The sequence below is a fragment of the Loxodonta africana genome, chromosome 2 (assembly GCF_030014295.1).
Source record: "Loxodonta africana isolate mLoxAfr1 chromosome 2, mLoxAfr1.hap2, whole genome shotgun sequence".
NCBI classification, from domain to species: Eukaryota; Metazoa; Chordata; class Mammalia; order Proboscidea; family Elephantidae; genus Loxodonta; species Loxodonta africana.
Genome location: NC_087343.1, coordinates 64329515 through 64348819, shown reverse-complemented (window position 1 = coordinate 64348819; position 19305 = coordinate 64329515). Strand labels below are relative to the sequence as shown.

The window sequence follows — 19305 nt, the reverse complement described above, 5'->3', positions numbered from 1 at the left end:
TGTGAGTTGCGTCCCAAGAACTTAGCTAGCGCGAGGCTTCTGAAAACAGAGGGAACTGAGTTCGATTGTCTAGGTGATGTAGAGCCTGAAGATTTTCTTTTTACTGTCACCATTATAGGTCCAAAAGAGCCCGGGTCATGCAGTGGTTAAAGCCCTGGACTGCTAACTGAAGGCTCTGTGGTTCTAAACCACCAGGAGCTCTGCGGGAAAAAGATGTGGCAGTCTGCTTCTGTAGAGACTTACAGCCTTGGAAACCCCATGGGGTTGCTGTGAGTTGGAATTAAGTCCATGGCAGTGGGTTTGGATTATAGGTCCAAAGGAAAAAAGGGGCTTATTGAACCTGAAATTGAGGGTAAAATAGCAGAGCCAGGGAAAGAAAACTTAAATTTGGCCATCTCTTTCCAACTAAGCATTTTCCTAGTCTGTTATTAGCTGCTTTTGAGTTGATTCTGACTCATGGAGACCACATGTCTGGAGAATAGAGCTGCTTCATAGGGTGTTCAAGGCTGTGACCTTCTGGAAGCAGATCACCAGTTTTGTCTTCTGAGGTGCCTCTGGGTGGGTTCAAACTGCCAACCTTTCAGCTTGTAGTTGACTGCTTAACTGTTTGTGCCACCCAGGGACTCCTTTACCAGTCTAAGAGTTCCAAAAGACAAGGTCTAACACTATGCGTAAAATAGCACACTCAGGTACTCAGAAACAAGGAATCCCCTAGAACAGCCATACGAACAAAAAGCAAGCACTTAAATATATTTGAAGTAGGTAGAGATGGCCAGTGGCTTGTTTTATTATATTCATTCAAATACTTCATTTCAATTTTACTTTTAGTGTTTCTTTTTCCCAATATTGAAAATTGGAGAAACCAAGAAATATGGAAGAACAAAACCAACTCTAATACTAGGACCTAAATACAACTACTAGCATTTTACTATATTTCCTTTCAGACTTTTATTTGTGCATAACTTTTTATAGGATCCATACACAATTTAATCATGCTTCTTTTGCTCAATACAAATATTTCTCATGTCATTAAAATATCTTGTTGTTTTTAGGTACCTTTGAGTTGGTTCCCACTCCTAGTGACCCTATGTACAACAGAATGAAATACTGCCCAGTCCTGAACTATGCTCACAATTGTTGCTATGTTTGAGCCCATTGTCGCAGCCACTGTGTAAGTCTATCTCACTGAGAGTCTTCCTCTTTTTCGCTGACCCTCTACTTTAAAATGTATATCTCGTAAGATATATATTTTAACTGCACAGTACTTCAGGAGATAGATCTAATCAATTAATCCTTGATCATTCATTGGCAACTGCACTAAAACAATCCTTCCTTCTGTATCTAGAAAGTTTGGTATTTATCTGAGGGCTTAGTACAGTGCCTGGCACATATGAGGTATCAGTAAATGTTTTTTGAATAAATACATCTGAGAGGCTTTATAATACAGCCATCAATACATAGCCTGAGTTACTATGTGGAAGAAAAAAAATTAGTACCAAAAGAGGAGAAAAATGAAATATACAAAACACATCCAATAGCATCTCTCCAATTTGCAGGTAACTAGAAACCCTTATATTTAAGAGTGTCATTATGCAATTGACACGTTTCCAGATTAAATGTATAGGATTTACTTTTATTTATAGGGGACGGTCTAGTTTCCTGAAAACTTTCAGAGACATTATCTAATTAATCTGCATAATTATTCTGTGAGCAGGTAGTGCAGATATTGTCATCTCCACTTTACAGGGAAGGGAGCAATTTCTGGAAAAGAGAAGAGAAGGGATTTTCCTACTGCCATACCACTTGTGTGTATGACGCAGTGAAGAAAGTAGAGTTTGTTTCTTCTGAGGCCTAGTCCAGCACTTTTTCCACTCTGTAAAGCCTTCATCTCCAGGAAAAATCCTGTCTGAACTACCTTATCCTTTTACCAAAGCAGCAAAATTTATACAGGTGCTCCAACTCAGATTCTGTCTCTGAATGTTCCAGCACTATCAGTCGTACCTGCCTCCTCTCTTTTATTTCTAATGCCTTTTCCCTGCAGGAGCCAACTCTTCATTCTCCCTAATTAACTTTTATGTGGAAACTCCTATAGTAATGAAATTGCACGTGTGAGTATTTGCTCTCCTGGCTTTCTTTTTAGTGCACCAGGAGGGAGAAGGTGTTCCTGCTGTTTCACAGTATTATCTTTGCTGAGGGAGGAATTGGTAGAAACTAAGATAACTGCCTTCCTGAGGGTCAACCTTTTTATCAAACATGCTGTGGTGTAGGCACAGCTTGACATTTGCAGAGTTTACCACTTTTTGATAATTAAAATGCACTGGTTCATGATATTGGCAGCAAAGCAGTGTGGCATAATAGACAAAAGCATGGACTTTGGAGTCAGACAAATCAGGTTTGAATCCTGGTTCTGCTAGTTACTGGGCAATTTATTTAACTTCTTGGAGCTGATTTCTACTTTTGTACGACGGGGATAATATATTAACAATATCTACCTCATAGGGTTTTGGGGGGATTAAAGATAAATGATAGACATTTTTCTTATGATAAAATGAGGTAACAGAAAAGTGCAATTTTCTTCATAGACTGTAGATGGAATTTATGTTCGACATCTTCCATTTCTCCCACAGATCCATTCCCTTACCCCAGGAGGCTGACCAGTGTGGTCCATATTAGCAGCTTCTTTTAACCCTCTGGGTTCTGGTTGGATGTGGCCAGTGAAGTGCCCTGGCAGGAGGTCACAGGGAGAGAGGAGAATGAGAGCTCCTTATTTCCTTTCTTTTGGGGACATCTCAGCTAGTTATGTCTCTAAAAGTAACCCCTTTTCAAGGCCGCCACTTTATGTTATTCTCTACTTCTAAAAATTGACAACCTGTCCCTGTTCTTGTTCTGTTGGGCCTCATTGTGGCAAAAGGTCCCTTCTTGCTAGCTGTAGGTACTGAACCATCCCTAGTAGATTCTTCTACCTTCCACACATGTCCATACATAATCTCTGCATTAAATCCTCTATAAATGATCCTAATATGAGGATGTTCTCTATTTACTCCCGGGACCCTAACTGGCCCGTTATTCATTATTGCTTAGTTGAAAGTATGTTTGCCTAAGTCTGCTTTATTTGATGGAGTTTAGCACTTTGAGGGGAAAAAGTAAGGTTGGATTGTTGTTGTTTGTGATTTGATTCTAAGAGAAGAGGAAGGTGTTGATGATGATGATGATAGCCAAGCATCTCCTAAGTGCCAAGTACTCTCCTGGACACGTTATACACATTAGCTCATTTAAACTGAAAACACCCATGTGCATTACATTCTCTCCTCTTGCAGATCTGGGAAGAGCTCAGACAGATCAAGCAACTTATCTAAAGCTAGACAGAACGCCTGTGGAAGGCTGAGATTCTAACCTACGCCTGTTTGGTTTCAAAGCCCACACTCTTTTAATGAGGCCATACTGTCTCCTAGGTACACAGGCCAAGAAGGTCCATTCCATCAGCAATCAGTTTTCAATTAAATCTATTCAAATTCTATAGGTTCTAAGTTCCTGTAGGAAAGTGTCTCTAATGACGGTCTTTAAATGATGCCAAGGCAGATTTGTTAGAAACATGATTAATTCAGGAAACTTTATCCGGGGAAATACGTTGTCTGATTTGACTGATTTGTTAATTAAAAACGATTGAGTCACGAGCCCACTGGGGGCAGCAATTCCATCACTTCCCCTAAGGGTACTCATAGAGTACTGAATGAATAATAAAATGTTTTGAGTGAGTCTTTTTCTGATAGTGTGTAAGCCTCCCACAGCAGTTAGCTACTCCCCCCTAACCCCCAGATGTAGAATATTTACTTCACAGTTTATATTTTTCCTCTCCACTTAAATTGATCTAGGTGAATAAAGTAATTCCACATTTTCTGAGCACCTATAAAGTGCTCAGCGTGGTAAATAATCTGTAAAGGATTCCTGAAGGTAAAAAAAAAAAAAAAAAAAAAAGAATTTTCCATGCGTGGATCAGCTCCTTCCTTCAATCCCCACCCCCCCAAAAATAGAACAAACAAAACAACAACAATATAGGACAGCGCAGAACTGCCCACATAGGGTTTCCAAGGCTTTAATCTTTATGAAAGCATGCTTTCACATCTCTCTCCTGTGGAGTAGCTGGAGGGTTCAAAACCCCAAACTTTTGGATAACAGCCAAGTGGGTGATCACTGCACCACCTGGGCTGCTTCCTCCAATCACTGTTGTTGTCATTGCCACTCTATACACAACGGAATGAAACACTGCACCATACTCAAAATCTTTGCTGTATTTGAACCAATTGTTGCAGTCACTTTATCTCCTTGAGGTGGTCGTTGTTGTTAGGTGCTGTAGAATCGGTTCCAGCTTGTAGCGATCCCATGTACCACAGAACGAACCACTGCCAGGTCCTTTGCCATGCTCGCAATTGTTGTTATGCTTAAGCTCGTTGTTGCAACCACTGTGTCAATCCATTTTGGTGAGGGTCTTCCTCTTTTTTGTAGACCCTGTACTCTACCAAGCATGATGTCCTTCTCCAGGGACTGATCCCTCCTGATAACATATCTAAAGTACGTGCTTTTCAACACTTTAAAGAGGTGTTTTGCAGCAGATTTGCCCAGTACAATGCATCTTTTGATTTATTGACTGCTGCTTCCATGGGTGTTGATTGTGGATGCAAGTAAAATGAAATCCTTGACAACCTCAACCTCCTCTCCGTTTATCATGATGTTGCTTATTGATCCAGTTGTGAGGATTTGTGTTTTCTTTATGTTGAGGTGCAACATGTACTGAAGGCTGTGGTCTTTGATTATCAGTAAGTGCTTCAAGCCCTCTTCACTTTCAGCAAGCAAGGTTGTGTCACTGTGTATCTCACAGGTTAGTAATGAATCTTCCACCAATCCTGATGCCACATTCTTTTTTATATAGTCCAGCATCTTGAATGATTTGCTCAGCTTACAGGTTGAAGAAGTATGGTGAAAGGGTACAACCCTGATACACATCTTTCTTCATTTTAAACCATGCAGTATCCCCTTGCTCTGTTTGAATAACTGCCTCTTGGTCTATGTTCAGGTTCTGCATGAGCATAATTAAGTGTTCTGCAATTCCCATTGTTTGCAATGGTATCCATAATTTATTATTATTGACACAGTCGAATGCCTTTGCGTAGTTAATAAAACACAGGTAAACATCTTTCTGGTATTCTCTGCTTTCAGCCAAGATCCATCTGACATCAGCAATAATATCCCTCTTCCACATCCTATTTTGGCTGAATTTCTGGTAGTTCCCTGTGGATGTACTGCTGCAACTGCTTTTCAATGATTTTCAGTAAAACTTTACTTGCATGTGATATTAATGATATTATTCAATAATTTCTGCATTCTGTTGGATCACTTTCTTCAGAATGGGCACAAATATGGGTCTCTTCCAGTTGGCCATGTATCTCTTTTCCAAATTTCATGGCATAGACGAGTGAGCACCTCCAGTGCTGCATCGATTTGTTTAAATACCTAGATTGATAATCTGTCAATTCCTGGAGCCTTGTTTTTCACCAGTTCCTTCAGTGCAGCTTGGACTTCTTTCTCCAATACCGTTGGTTCTTAATCATATGCTACCTCCTGAAATGGTTAGTGACTGATCTGGTATAGTGACTCTGTATTCCTTCCATCTTCTTTTGGTGCTTCCTGCATTGTTCAATATTTTAGAATCTTTCAATATTGCAACTCAAGGCTTGAATTTTTTCTTCAGTTCTTTTAGCTTGAGAAATACCTAGTGTGTTCTTGCCTTTTGCTTTTCTAACTCCAGGTCTTTGCATATTTCGTTATAATGCTTTACTTTGTCTTCTTAAGCCGCTTTTTGAAATCCTCTATTCAGCTCTTTGACTTCATCATTCCTTCCATTCACTTTAGCTGCACTATGTTCAAGAGCAAGTTTCAGAGTGTCTTCTGACTACCATTTTGGTCTTTTCTTTCTTTCCTGTCTTTTTAATGACCTCTAACTTTCTTCAGGAGCCCTGGTGGCACAGTGGTCAAGTGTTTGGCTGCTAACCAAAAGGTCCGCAGTCCAAATTCACCAGCCACTCCTTGGAAATCCTATGGGGCAGATAAACTCTGTCTTATAGGGTCTCCATGTGTCTGAATCAACTTGACAGCAACAGGTTTGGTTTAGGTTAGCTTTCTTCATGTATGAGATCCTTGATGTCATCCCACAAGTCGTCTGGTGTTTGGTCATTAGTGTTCAATGCATCAAATCTATTCTTGAGATGGTTTCTAAATTCAGGTGGGATATACCCACCTGTGGACTTGTTTTCATTTTCTTCAGTTTCAAGTTGAACTTGCATATGTACAGTCGATGGTCCGTTCTGCAGTTGTTCCCTGGGCTTGTTCTGACTGATGACATTGAGTTTTTCCATTGAATACTCACAGTTTATGTTGTTGAAAAAAGGTATTTGCAATGAATGAGTCATTGGTCTTGCAAAATTCTATCATGTGATCTCCAGCTTTGGTTCTGTCACCAAAGTCATATTTTCCAGCTACCAATGCTTCTTCTTCATTTCCAACTTTCACATTTCAATCACTGTTAATTTTCAATGCATTGTGACTGCATATTTGATCAATTTCAGGTACCAGAAGTTGGTAAAAATCTTCAGTTTCCTCTTCTTTGACATCAGTGGTTGGTGCATAAACTTGAATAATAGTAGCATTAACTGGTCTTTCTTGTAGGTGTATAAGTGTTATGCTATTCCTGACAGCATTGTACCTCAAGATAGATCCTGAAATACTTTTTTTAATGATGAATGTGATGTCATTCCTCTTCACTTTGTCATTCCCTACATAGTAGGCCTTATGATTGTCTGATTCAAAATGGCCAATACCAGTCCACTTCAGCCCACTAGTAACTAGGATATCCATCTGATGAGTTACATTTCAGTTTTGACGACTTTAAATTTTCCTGGATTCATACTTCATATAGTACATGTTCTGATTATTAATGGATGCGTGCAGCCGTTTCTTCTCGTTTTGAGTCATGCAATGCCAGCAAATGAAGGTCCCGAAAGCTTGACTCCATGTCATTAAGGTTAACTCTACTTTGAGGAGGCAGCTCTTCCCCAGTCATATTTTGAGTGTCTTCCAACCTGGGTTCCTCATCTTCCAGCACTATTTCAGACAATGTTCTGCTGCTGTCCATAAGGTTTTCACTGGCCAGTTTTCAGAAGTAGACCACCAGGTCCTTCTTCCTCGTCTGTGTTTGTCTGGAAGCTCAGCTGAAATCTGTCCACCATGGGTGACCCTGCTGGTATTTGAAATACCAGTGGCATAGCTTTCAGGATCACAGCACCACACAAGCCACCATAGTAGGACAAACTGACAGATGCGTGGTGGCCTCCAATCCCTACTCCCTTAAAAAAAATCCACACACAATCAAAGAAACCAGGTTATCCTAGCAATTCACATTTTGTTGTCTGTTTTCTCTAAGCTTCAGGAAAACATTTTCTTCACCCTAAAAAGAAGACTTTGCCCCTCAGTGCCTTTTGGTTCCCCAAGTTGCATCTAGAGATATTCTTAATAGTAATAAATTCTATTTCTCTGATTGTAGCTCCATCTTGCTGTTGTAGAATCTCTGGCCTCCCTAGTAAGTTTCTCCCTATTATTATTATTATTTTTTTAATTTTTATTTTGAAGCACATGTATTAAAAAGAAGTCTTTTCAGCCTTGAGAGAGTGCAATTGTAGATTGCTGGGTGCTTTGGGAAGGTAGCTCTCCACTGGTCTGGGAGACCACTGGATTGTCCTGCTACTGATGACTGGCCTCTTCTAGGGACCCACATGGATGCAGTATTTCCTAGATTCCTCCCTCATTTTTTTTTTTGGTATGCATTATTATTTTTTTATATAATTCACCATACTTTGTACTTGAACATTTTTTAATCATTTCAGCAAAATCAAGTCTTTCAGATCTTGCCCACTGTTACTCGTTTCCCTAAACTGCAGACAAAAGCCTATTGAGAAGCTTGAAACAAATACAAATGATAGAATTGCACACTCTTTTTAGAATTAGTCCACACTTACAGTGTCACAGGTTTTGTGTTTTGGTCAAGCGTATTTGCTTCACCCCCTTTCTCTTAGGATGGTTCCCCCCACCCAAAGGCACTTCAGCCCGTATGCAAATACACTCTACAGGTATGCAGATCATGTCCAAATATAGCTGAATATCAGAAATGAACACAATGTATAGTTACTGAATTTACCCTTTCCACAAAACTGAAAACAGAGAATCTCTTTCCTAGTGTCTAATGGAAAGTGAATATCAGGTAATGAGGTTATCAATACCATTCAACAGGCACTACTCTGGAATATTCTTTGAAATAACAGTTATTGTTTGAGTAGGTCAAATGTTTAATCTCAGCTTCTCTCAGCCATTGCTTCCAATCTCCTTTTACAGAAAGGGTAGAGAACTAACTACATTTACTGGAGAGCCACTGGGATGGCTTCAATGTACTGTGAGTTATTAGTAAAGGAACAGGAGACCACAATGTAGTGCTCAGAGAACTCTTCCCTTCAGATGTAGGCAAGATTGCCCTATCAGTGGACAGTGGTACGTCAGTTATGCCTTAGTAGAAAACTGAGGGGTCCCTAGCTGTACCAGCAAGAATCTGCACATACACAGTTCTGTTTGCATCTTCATTTCATGCACAGAACTTTAGGATGTGGCTACCATACCTATTCTTTTTTTTCAACCACCAAAAACAAAGGCTTGAATATTTAATGGAAAACAGATGGTCCTTGAAATCTCTAACTTACATTTAACAGAACTTGTTTTGGAAATGTTGCTTGTATGTACTTTTATTGCTTTAAATACAGTACCATGTTAGCCTGTTCTGATGAATTATTTAAGAATTACTGTTCTAGTCTAAGACAGCACTTCGAAGTGCACGTGTTAATCATATACTTGATTAAACATTTCCTTGCCTTTCTTTTCAGCATGCCAGTTGGCTCTTGAGTGGATAATTGTTGCAGTGAGAGCATTGACGTTAGAAAGGACCAGTGCCCCTGCCGAGTTACTTAAAACACCACTATGAAAAGAAATACCTGTGATTTGCTTTCTCGGAGCAAAAGTGTAAGTACCTTTTTGTTTTAATTTTTTTTCTAAAAATGTGTAAACATTACTTTTTGGCATTTTCTTTGCGCTTGGTTACTGTGCTATCATGATCATGCTTGTGGGAAATCCTGGGTTAACTTTCAGTGCCCTGACTGTATGCTGCTTATGAAGATGAATGCTTGTTGGTTTATTTGGCCTGGTTGGCATTTGATGGGAATTCTCTTTCAGTCAGTTATATGCTTTACAATTCACTCATATAAATCTACTGGCATGACTTTGGACACTCAGATTTTTGGGTGCATGCAGAAATATTTGATTAAAATTAAAGAAACTTATGTCTTTAATATAAAACTTTCTGGGCATGTCCAAAAAGATAAGCTGAACTTATATCACTAGTTACTTCTTTGTGTCACATTCTGAAAGATCATGTAGATGGTAGACAATATGAATACTTGATCGCTGGGACGTCACTCCCATGCACTTCCTACCTTGTGGTATGTCTCTAGTCTCTCTTCTCCTCTTTTCAAAAATTTCTTTTTGAATTAATACCCTCAGGGTCGTGGTGGAAATTAAGCCTTCTTCTCAATTACTCAGTGTTCTTAAGGTACCAAATTCATGATAATTTTTAAGTTTCTATTAGCTTATGAAATAGAGCATAAGAGAATAGCTCAAAGGAAGCTATACAAAGGAAGGACTCAAGTAGACTGTTAATTTCCATCAGGCAAGCTCTAAGAACATATCCCTTTGTTCATTTATCCTAGGAGGAAAAGGCATCCAAACAGATGTGGTGATGACGTAGGAACATTCATTTGAAGGCATCAGAGAAACCACAAATGCAAACACATTTCTCTAGTTGTGGGAAACCTTTGTGTTACAAGCAATGATTCTATTGTGATGGCCCAAGGCCATCTTTCACTCTTTCTGTAGAATTACCAGTTTGCTTTTAAGGATGAGGAATGCATATGTATGTGGAGAGCAAAGTATACTATGCCCTATAGAGTTTTCTTTATAAAGAAGGATGCTTTGAGAGCTATGCCAATACTTTGAGTCCTGACCGTGTTTAATGACTAGCCAAGTAAATTCAACAAACTCTGAGGGAATGTCTAAATCCATTTGTTTTACTAGTTGGATTTCACTTGTATGGATTATCGCATAAGATAAAGGGGCCTTGGCTTAAAGTCTGGAATTCCATCTATCATTACACAGAATTGCTCGTTGGAATAGGAGGTGACCTGCATATGAATTATCCAAATGGAAACACATAGATTTATGTTACCAAGTTTTTCTTACTATAAGTTAGATATGAAAGCAGGCTATTTACATAATGCCGTCTTCTTTTATTGAATTTCAGAGATATGTGATATGAAAAAAAAATGTGTGAAGGCAAAGGGAGAATATTTTGGATAATTAACAAAACATAATTAAACATTTCCCTGTTCTTGGAGGAAAACATCCTAAAAGCAAATGATTAACTGAGCCATGACTTTGAGGAACTGCAAGTGCTTAATGATGCTAAAGAGGCTTCCTATTTATATTTGCTTACTGCAAAAAGTTTTCATCTCTGTGGAAAGGCCCAAGCTTCCCAAAATTAAGAGAGTCCAACTTGCCTGCATTTATCCAAATGTAAACAGCAGAGCTCTCATTTCACTGCTTCTTAGCTTTTTTGAAAATCCACTGGCATAAAGAAAGTGCTTCCACTTAATTAAATGAGTCTAAGCAGGCGATTACTGGATATCAGAGAAAAGAGCTAGACTTTTTGCTTAGTTAGAGGTTGTCACTTTAGGGTTTCAAAAGTTAATTTTGCACTGGTCTGCAAATGCCATTGCCCACCGCTAAAGTCTTTGCCATAACAGAACCCCAAACTGCATGCTTAGAAGTAGGTGTTCTCTGTTCTTGATGAGGAAGGTTAAAGACTCGTTCGGCTTAGACTCTGAGAATGTTTCTCTTTGGCAGTATGACATTTGAAAATCCAAAGAGAGGATTCTAAATGTTAAAACAGTCTCTTCTCCTTCCTACACGGCCCTGTACATTTTGCATTTTGTATCTGTTATTGTAGAAACTAAAGGCATACAAAAGAGGAAGAGGAAAAAAATAAAGCCTGTCTTTCTACGATCACCTTATTTATTCCTTAGGAAGTCAGTGTTCTTTTTTTCCCCCTCACATGCAAGACCTGGTGCAGTGGCCCTTTTAATGATTAATGCTCTGAGTCCTTTTATTTGAAAGGGATCCATGAAATATTTTAGCTTTAAATATATATATATATATATAAAACTTAACTTTTTATTTAAAGTGACTTTTGCTAGTCTTTTTTTTTTTTTGGCGGGGGTAATTTGTAGTTGTGGTAGGTTAAAAAAAAAGGGGGGGAGAGGAACTGGAGTATGGTGGAGAGCAAAAAGCAAGGCATGGTCCCAGTGCTCATGTACTTAGAGCCTGCTATGGGAGACAGACATTCTCTAAAGCATCCCTCAGTTAAATGTAAAATGACAATTCTCTGAAGTGTCTTATGCTTGAGGGTAATCATCATTCAACTTGTCTTCAGCTAAAATGGCTTCTAGTCTTTCTCCAACCTAGAAAGTAAACTTATTGAGGACAGGGCTTTGTTTATTCACCACTGTATCCCCAGTCCTCAGCACTTAGCATAGTGACTCTCACATAGCAGATAATTGGATGTTAAAGGAGTGACTGAATGAATAAACTGTGATACCTGCTGGGAGAGCCTTCCTAGTTACATGACAGCATAGAATAGAAAGGCTTGGCATAGTCAGCGAGGCCAGGCGAGGCTTCCCCAGGGAAGAGATGATTGAGAGTGGCAATCTGAACTGTGAGTTAGCCTAATAGGCAAAGTAGGCATGGAGAGGGCTTCCAGACAGTTAACATGATGAGTCTATGGTAGTAGGAAAATTGGTAGCTTCAAGGATATGAACAAAAACTAATAATACCTAACCCGTAGGTGGAGAAGTTAGGGAGATGGAGGAAACTGAACACATTAAAGAGATATTTAGAGAGAAAAATACCGATAGAGCTTTTTAAGGTATTAGATGTAAACTCTGGGGGAGGGAATAGTATGGAAGATGCCTTCTGGGTTTCTGGTTTACTTAAGAAGATGGATGTAGTGAATGATGGGAGTGGGGGGAGGGTGTTTCTGAGAATAAGGCTTTTGATATTGAGATGTTTTAAGACACAGAGGTCAGGAGAGCACAGGAGAGATCTAGGCTGCAGAAAAAAATTTGAGAGTAATTGTATTTAATCCACGTAAGAATTGTCAGGTGCCGTAGAGTTGCTTCTGACTCATAGCGACCCTGTAGGACAGGGTAGAATTGCCCCATAGGGTTTCCAAGGAGCAGCTGGTAGATTTGAACTGCTGACCTTTTTTTTTTTAATTTTTATTGTGCTTTAAATGTAAGTTTACAAATCAAACCAGTAGCTCAAACAAAAACTTATATACACCTTGCTATATTCTCCTAGTTGCTCTCCCTCTAATGAGACAGCACATTCCTTCCCTCCACTCTCTATTTTCATGCCCATTCTGCCAGCTTCTGACCCCCTCCTTGCTCTCATCTCCTCTCCAGACAGGAGCTGCCTGCATAGTCTCATGCATCTACTTGATCCAAGAGGGTCACTCTTCACTAGTATCATTTTCTATTCCATAGTCCAGTCCAATCCCTATCTGAAGAGTTGGCTTTGGGAATGGTTCCTGTCTTGGGCTAACAGAAGGTTTGGGGACCATGACATCTGGGGTCCTTCTAGTCTCAGTCAGACCATTAAGCCTGGTCTTTTTATGAGATTTTGAGGTCTGCATCCCACTGCTCTCCTGCTCCCTCGGGGGTTCTTTGTTGTGCTCCCTGTCAGGGCAGTCATCAGTTGTAGCTGGGCACCATCTAGTTCTTCTAGTCTCAGGCTGATGTAGTCTCTGCTTTATGTGGCCCTTTCTGTCTCTTGGGCTTATAATTACCTTGTGCCTTTGGTGTTCTTCATTCTCTTTTGCTCCAGGTGGGTTGAGATCAAGTGATGCATCTTAAATGGCCACTTGCTAGTGTTTAAGACTCCAGATGCCACTGTCCAAGGTGGGATGCAGAATGTTTTCTTAATAGATTTTATTATGCCAATTGACTTAGATGTCCCCTGAAACCAGGGTTCCCAAACCCCTGCCAATAGCGGCCAAACTCTTAGCCACTATACCACACACAAGAGTTAGTTTGGGCAATTTGAATGAATTTTTTTTATTATTAACTTTAAAATCTGTTGCTGTCAAGGTGATTCTGACTCATAGCGACCCTATAGAACAGAGTAGAACAGCCCCATAGGGTTCCCAAGAAGCGACTGGTGGATTTGAACTGCTGACATTTGATTAGCAGACAACACTTAACTACTGCGCCACCAGGGCTCCAATCAAAACAGAGTATTGATTAAATATAGGAAGTAGAAGGGCACTTTGGTTGAATTTAATAATAATCTACCAAATTTTACCTAAGCAATTTTCATCAGATCTACAAATTGCATTAGTCTATTTAAAATTCTTATATAGCATCCTGTTTTACCTCTAGCAGCTCAAGACGTTAAGTAGGAGGAAATACAGTAAGTATTATTCTAATTTAGTTTTTCATTTATTGAAAAGAAAGGTCATCCACTTCTGTACAATGTTATTTGGAGAAGTGCTTAGAAATAACAGCCTGAAGCCTATTCTCTTATTGTATATATGAGCAAAACAAAACCTATACTCCTTGATTTATTAGAAATATAAAAAGTGAGACTTACAGACACCAGGTCAGAAAATCAGTTTTTTTTTTTAAACTATTTCTGATGCTGCAATGCAGCTCAATTTTGACCAGCACAGATCTTCACTTTAAATTATATTGAGTTTCTAAACCAAACAAATATGTAATCTTTAAATTTCTTTATCAATTAATTTTTTCTTAAAAATTAACTTAAAGTGAGTCAAATTGTATAAACCACATTAATAGAAAGTAAATCAGTTTGAACCACTCCTTAAATTGAAAAGGTCTAAATTAGTTAAATATCACATTATTAAACATTGTATTAGGATGAACTTACATTGCAGTGTTTTGTAATAAATGGATCTAAACTAAAATACCTTAAGGCTAACTATTACATATTATTAAAATATGAAGTATTTTAAAATTTGCTATTGTGTTTCATACATTTATATATGACAATGAAAGTAGCTCACAGATTTAACAGCGGCTCTCCAATATATGGTGCATCAATTAAAAATGACAGAAGGCAGATCACTGAAGCTTTACATTCTTGATTTACCTAATTCCCTCAACTCTCTACATCATTTGTTCTTAGAATGCATGGTATTAGTATTTATCATTAAAAATTTGTTTTGTAGACTTGTGTAGTGTTTAGAAGGTTCATAGAGTTCCTGATATATGTAATTTTGGAATTGGAAGGGAACTTCTTGGAATTGGAAGGGAGCTTAGAGAAAGGATATCTGACTCAATCCTATTTTGCTGATACATAAATTGAGAATGAGGTCTGTGGAGATGAGATGACTCATCTGAGAAGTGACTTGGTTTAGTGAAAGAACGTGGACTTTAAAATCAGACAGAATTGAGTTCAAAATCAGGATCTTTCATTTTTCAGCTGCGGGGCATTTGATAGACTCCAGTCTTCTAAAGGGTGTGATGGCAATGATACCAATGCACAGAACTTGGTATGTCAAAGGCACCCAAAGAATTATATCTTCATCATTGCCTTAGATCGGGGACAGAGACTCCCTGTCTTCTTTCCTACCTCCTAAAATGTAGTCAGTGAGCGGATGGAAAGTTTTAACCTCTTTCCCCCTTTTATCCCGGAGATCAAGTCCCTAAGGAATATCAAAGCTGGAAAACCTAGGTTGATCAATCAGATCAAGATCTATAAAAATGAGGGCATTAAAGAAAAAACAAATGGAAAATGTCATAAAAAAAGAATAGTTCTAGATAGCATCTAATACTTTAAAAACATTGGATTTTCTTATTCAATTAAATTAATAATAAATATTTTTAATGAAATTATTATCGTAAATAACATATTGTTAAGATCCGTTGCTGTCCAGTCGATTCCAACTCATAGCAACCCTGTTGGACAGAGTAGAACTGCCCCATACGGTTTCCAAGAACTGCCTGGTGGGTTGGATCTGCCGACCTCTTGGCTAGCAGCCGTAGCTCTTAACCACTATGCCACCAGAGTTTCGAATATATTCTTAGCAAATGAAAATATTTTTAATAAATACATAATTAAATAATTTGAGAAAGTAATTTTAAAAAGAAAAAGTCCTGTTCTAGCAGATGTTATTTTTTCTACAGAATTCTTTTCAACAAGAAATGTTGCAAAAGATTCTCCTATGAGTTTTGTGGTACGAAGACTTTAGTTCTTGAGTTTTCAAACCAGCTGTTATAGAACTGACATTTTGTTTTTGCAAGTCGTATCAAAGTTCTTGTGTGATTGGAGGTTTATACTCTCCACATGCTTAAGGTCTTTTTTTTGGGTGGGGGGGTGTTTATTCTTTGTCCTTGTACTAAGAGGGTAGAGCATAAATGAATTTCCTTCTGTGTTAACCTACAGACCTGTCTTTGTCCTCTGTGAAAGATGGAGAGCTATTTGTTTTTATTGTGGTAAAATATATATTACAAGTTAATGTATGTGCAGTAAAACCTGTGAGAGCAGAACTTGGTGGGAATGCCTTGTTTTCCAGTTCTTGCAAGTTTTCCGCCTTTGACAGGGCTCAGTCTTACCACTTTTCTATAGCTCATTTTAGTGGAAAATATTTGAGTTTTCCTTCTCTGACAAGTTTTTGCCTTATGCAGTTTCTGTCTTTTGCAGGTTTTACTGTACATCTTTGAAGTAGAATTTAGTGACATTAATTTTATTCACAATTTTGTACAACCATCCCTAGTATTCATTACTAATACTTTTTAATCACCCTAAACAGAAACTCTGTACCTTTAAGCAGTAACTTCCCAACTGCCTGGTAACCACTAATCTACTGACTGTCTCTATGCATTTGCGTATTCTAAATATTTCATATAAGTGGGATCATGCAATATTTGTTCTTTTGCATCTGGCTTATTTCATTCAGCATGTTTTCAAGGTTCATCCATGCTGTACCATGTATCAGAACTTCCTTTCTTTTTATAACTGAATAATATTCTATAGTATATATATACTTATGTATATATAACACACTTTGTTTATCCATTCATCTGTTGATGGGCACTTGGGTTGTTTCCACCTTTTGACTACTGTGAATAATTCTGCAAAGAACATTGTTGTACAAGTATCTGTTTGAGTCCCTGCTTTCAGTTCTTTTGGATATATACTCAGGAGTGGAATCAATGGGTCATATGGTAATCTTATGTTTAACTTTTTGAGGAAGCATCAACCCGTTTTGCACAATGGCTGCACCATTTTACCTTCCCATCAGCAATGGACTAAGGTTCCAATTGGTCCACATTCTTGTTATTTTCATTTTTCATTGTCCACATTCTTGTTATTTTCACTTTTTCTTATAATTGCCATCCTGGTGGGTGTGAAATAGTATCTCATTGTGAGTTCGATTTGCATTTCCCTAGTGACTAACTTTGAGCATCTTTTCATGTGCTTATTGGTCATTTGTATATCTTCTTCAGTGAAATGTCTATTCAAGTCTTTTGTCCATTTTTAAATGAGGCCATTTGTCTTTTTGTTATTGAGTTATAGGAGTTCTTTATAGGAGAAATTCTTGCAGTTCTGAATTTTGCTTTAACAGAAATGAATAAAAGTTCTCATTTGTGCAGAGACTACAGGTTTTAAATTTTCATATAAAACCATCCTATCTCAAAACCATGATTGGTGAAATGAGGTTTGGTGAGGGATTACTACATTATAAGTTGTATAGCAGGAAAACCCCATGGAGAAGGAATTCTTTATTTTGGTTATTCTTGTCAATTTTAATGGATCAACTCCATAAATACTTTTCTCCTTCTGCCTCGACTATGTTTTTATGAAGTAATTTAATTTAATCTAAGGCAACATTTAGTTGTAAATATCTAGGATTTATTTTTCCTTTCACCATACATGTAGCATAGCAACTTAGGACAGAAAAGGACAAAGTAACAGAGAATATCCTTTTTTAAAAGTGTTAGAAAATTTTACGATAAAGTGTTATAGCAACAACTCAGATTTTAATTAAATAGTTTAATATGCTACAGTGGTCAAGACTCTACTCCAGCCTTTCAGCAACCATGATGACTCTGTTGATTTTTTTCTAATCTATTGGTTCCCAAAGAAAAGGGAGCCACTTACAGTGACCCCAGTGTCACATCTGGCAACTCAAGTTTTCCTTGGCATTTTCCCGATGAAATACTGACATAGTACAAATTTTCTTAGGTTGAAGATTTAACTCTAGTGGCTCATACTGCCACTGAAAATAATTTTAAAAATAACAAATTTACTGTTCTTTGTATTAAGGATGATAACTATGATTTCTCAGCATTAGATTCTGGCATTTGTCAATATTGTGATGTACTTTCATTGATCTAGCTTTCTACTATCACATATTTTAGGGGATGATAAAGGATAAGGGGTTATAAGCTGTCTACCTGGTATAAGGCAGCCTTGTGATAAGGTGCAGTGATTTCTGATACGGGTTCAAAAAGAAAATATTAGGACCTCTATTTATATACACTTTTTAATCTCATATTTTTTCAAATTTCAACTTTTTGTACTGTTTGATAATGTACAGTAGTGCATGTGTACAATTGCCAAATAAATATGTGAATTGGGAAAATGTGTTCCAAGTATCTTTACTGAGAGAGGTATAGAATCAAAATAGTTCAGAGATTTTGTGGGCAGTAAAAAGAGAATAGTTGTTGAAATCAGATACCTGGATTCAGTCCCTAACCAAAAACTGAACCCATTGCCATCGAGTCAGTCACTGCTCATAACAACTTTATAGGACAGAGTAGAAGTATCCCATAGGGTTTCCAAGGCTATAATCTTTATGGAAGCAGACTGCCACACACTTCTTCCAAGGAGCAACTGGTAGGTTCCAACTGCCAACCTTTTGGTTAGCAGCCAAGCGCTTAACCACTATTTTTATTTACTTTATATTGCTTATTCTTAACATACAATTCAATGACATAGGTCTCTGAAGTACCTTGTCCTGTCAGTAAATTTATGGGCTGAGCTATTTTCCAGAGGTTTGTAAATTTCAGACCTAGTGATCTGAGCCACCCTTATCCTCTCTACCAATGCCCACTGTCCCACTGCTTTTGGGAGCCCTGGTGGAGCAGTGGTTAAGGGCTTTGCTGCTAATGAAAAAGTTGGCAACTCAAATCCACCGGCTGCTTCTGGGAAACCCTATGAGACAGTTCTACCCTGTCCTACAGGGTTACTGTGAATCAGAATTTACTCCATGGCAACAGCTTTTTAATGGATTTTAGCAAAGGAAGAAAACTTTCAGATAAGGGGAGAAATATATAAAATTCTCTATAGTGATAGTATATTTTTAAATCAGAGATTATTTAAAAAATTTTAAACAGCTTTTCTTACAGTATCTATTGATACTCTCTGAACTCAGGAATTTTTATAATCTTCTCATCTGGAGAATGAACTGAATAAATTTTAATTCTTTTTTATTAGTCCATTCTCTTAGGTATTGAATTCTGAAGTGCTCTGTAGTATTGTACATTAAATTTTACGTTTCCTAAAAAAAAAAAAAATTTTTTTTTTTTAGTACCATGGATCATTTTTTTTTCCTTTCCAACTTTGGAGAGATTCGAGATATCATTTTCTCAGTTGGATTTGTTAGTTTCTTGATGTAATTGCCCTCTGTTTGACACAGGATTCTTTTGGATGCTGTATATTTGGATAAATTTTGTCACTCACCAGATGTCTTTTAATGGATGTTCCCTGTTCTTTTTTGACAGAGCCATTGTTTATTGTTGATTCAAAACTGGAAGCAACTCCTGGCTATTTGGAGGACACAGGGTACCTGGCAAATTCTTTACACACTGAATTTAAAGCCCATCTAAATAGACTGCCAGTTTTGAATCTAGGAGCCTATCTGGTGAAATCTGCACAGCAGGCTGTGTAGAATTACTCCTCTTCACACAGACTTTTTTTTTTTTTTTTTGGTGTGTTGTCCAAAGTTTGGAATCCAAATTTATCTTATTCTTAAAAAGATTTTTTTTCCAGTTGTACATTTGCATTGCTGAATTTTTG

The 19305-nt window shown here is 37.8% G+C and overlaps 1 protein-coding gene across 5 annotated transcripts in view; it reads left to right on the top strand.

The window, feature by feature from the left end:
• PDE4D (phosphodiesterase 4D) overlaps positions 1–19305 on the top strand; it is a 1416439-nt gene that overhangs the window by 80731 nt on the left and 1316403 nt on the right. For 4 of the 5 annotated variants that reach the window (XM_023545478.2, XM_023545476.2, XM_023545477.2 and 1 more), the window contains exon 2: positions 8979–9114. In XM_023545478.2, the coding sequence (XP_023401246.1) occupies positions 9073–9114 (42 nt within the window). In that variant the 5' untranslated portion in view covers positions 8979–9072. Of the gene's footprint in view, positions 1–1040; positions 1172–8978; positions 9115–19305 lie in introns of those variants that run through there. The other variant, XM_064272245.1, reaches the window with a different exon arrangement.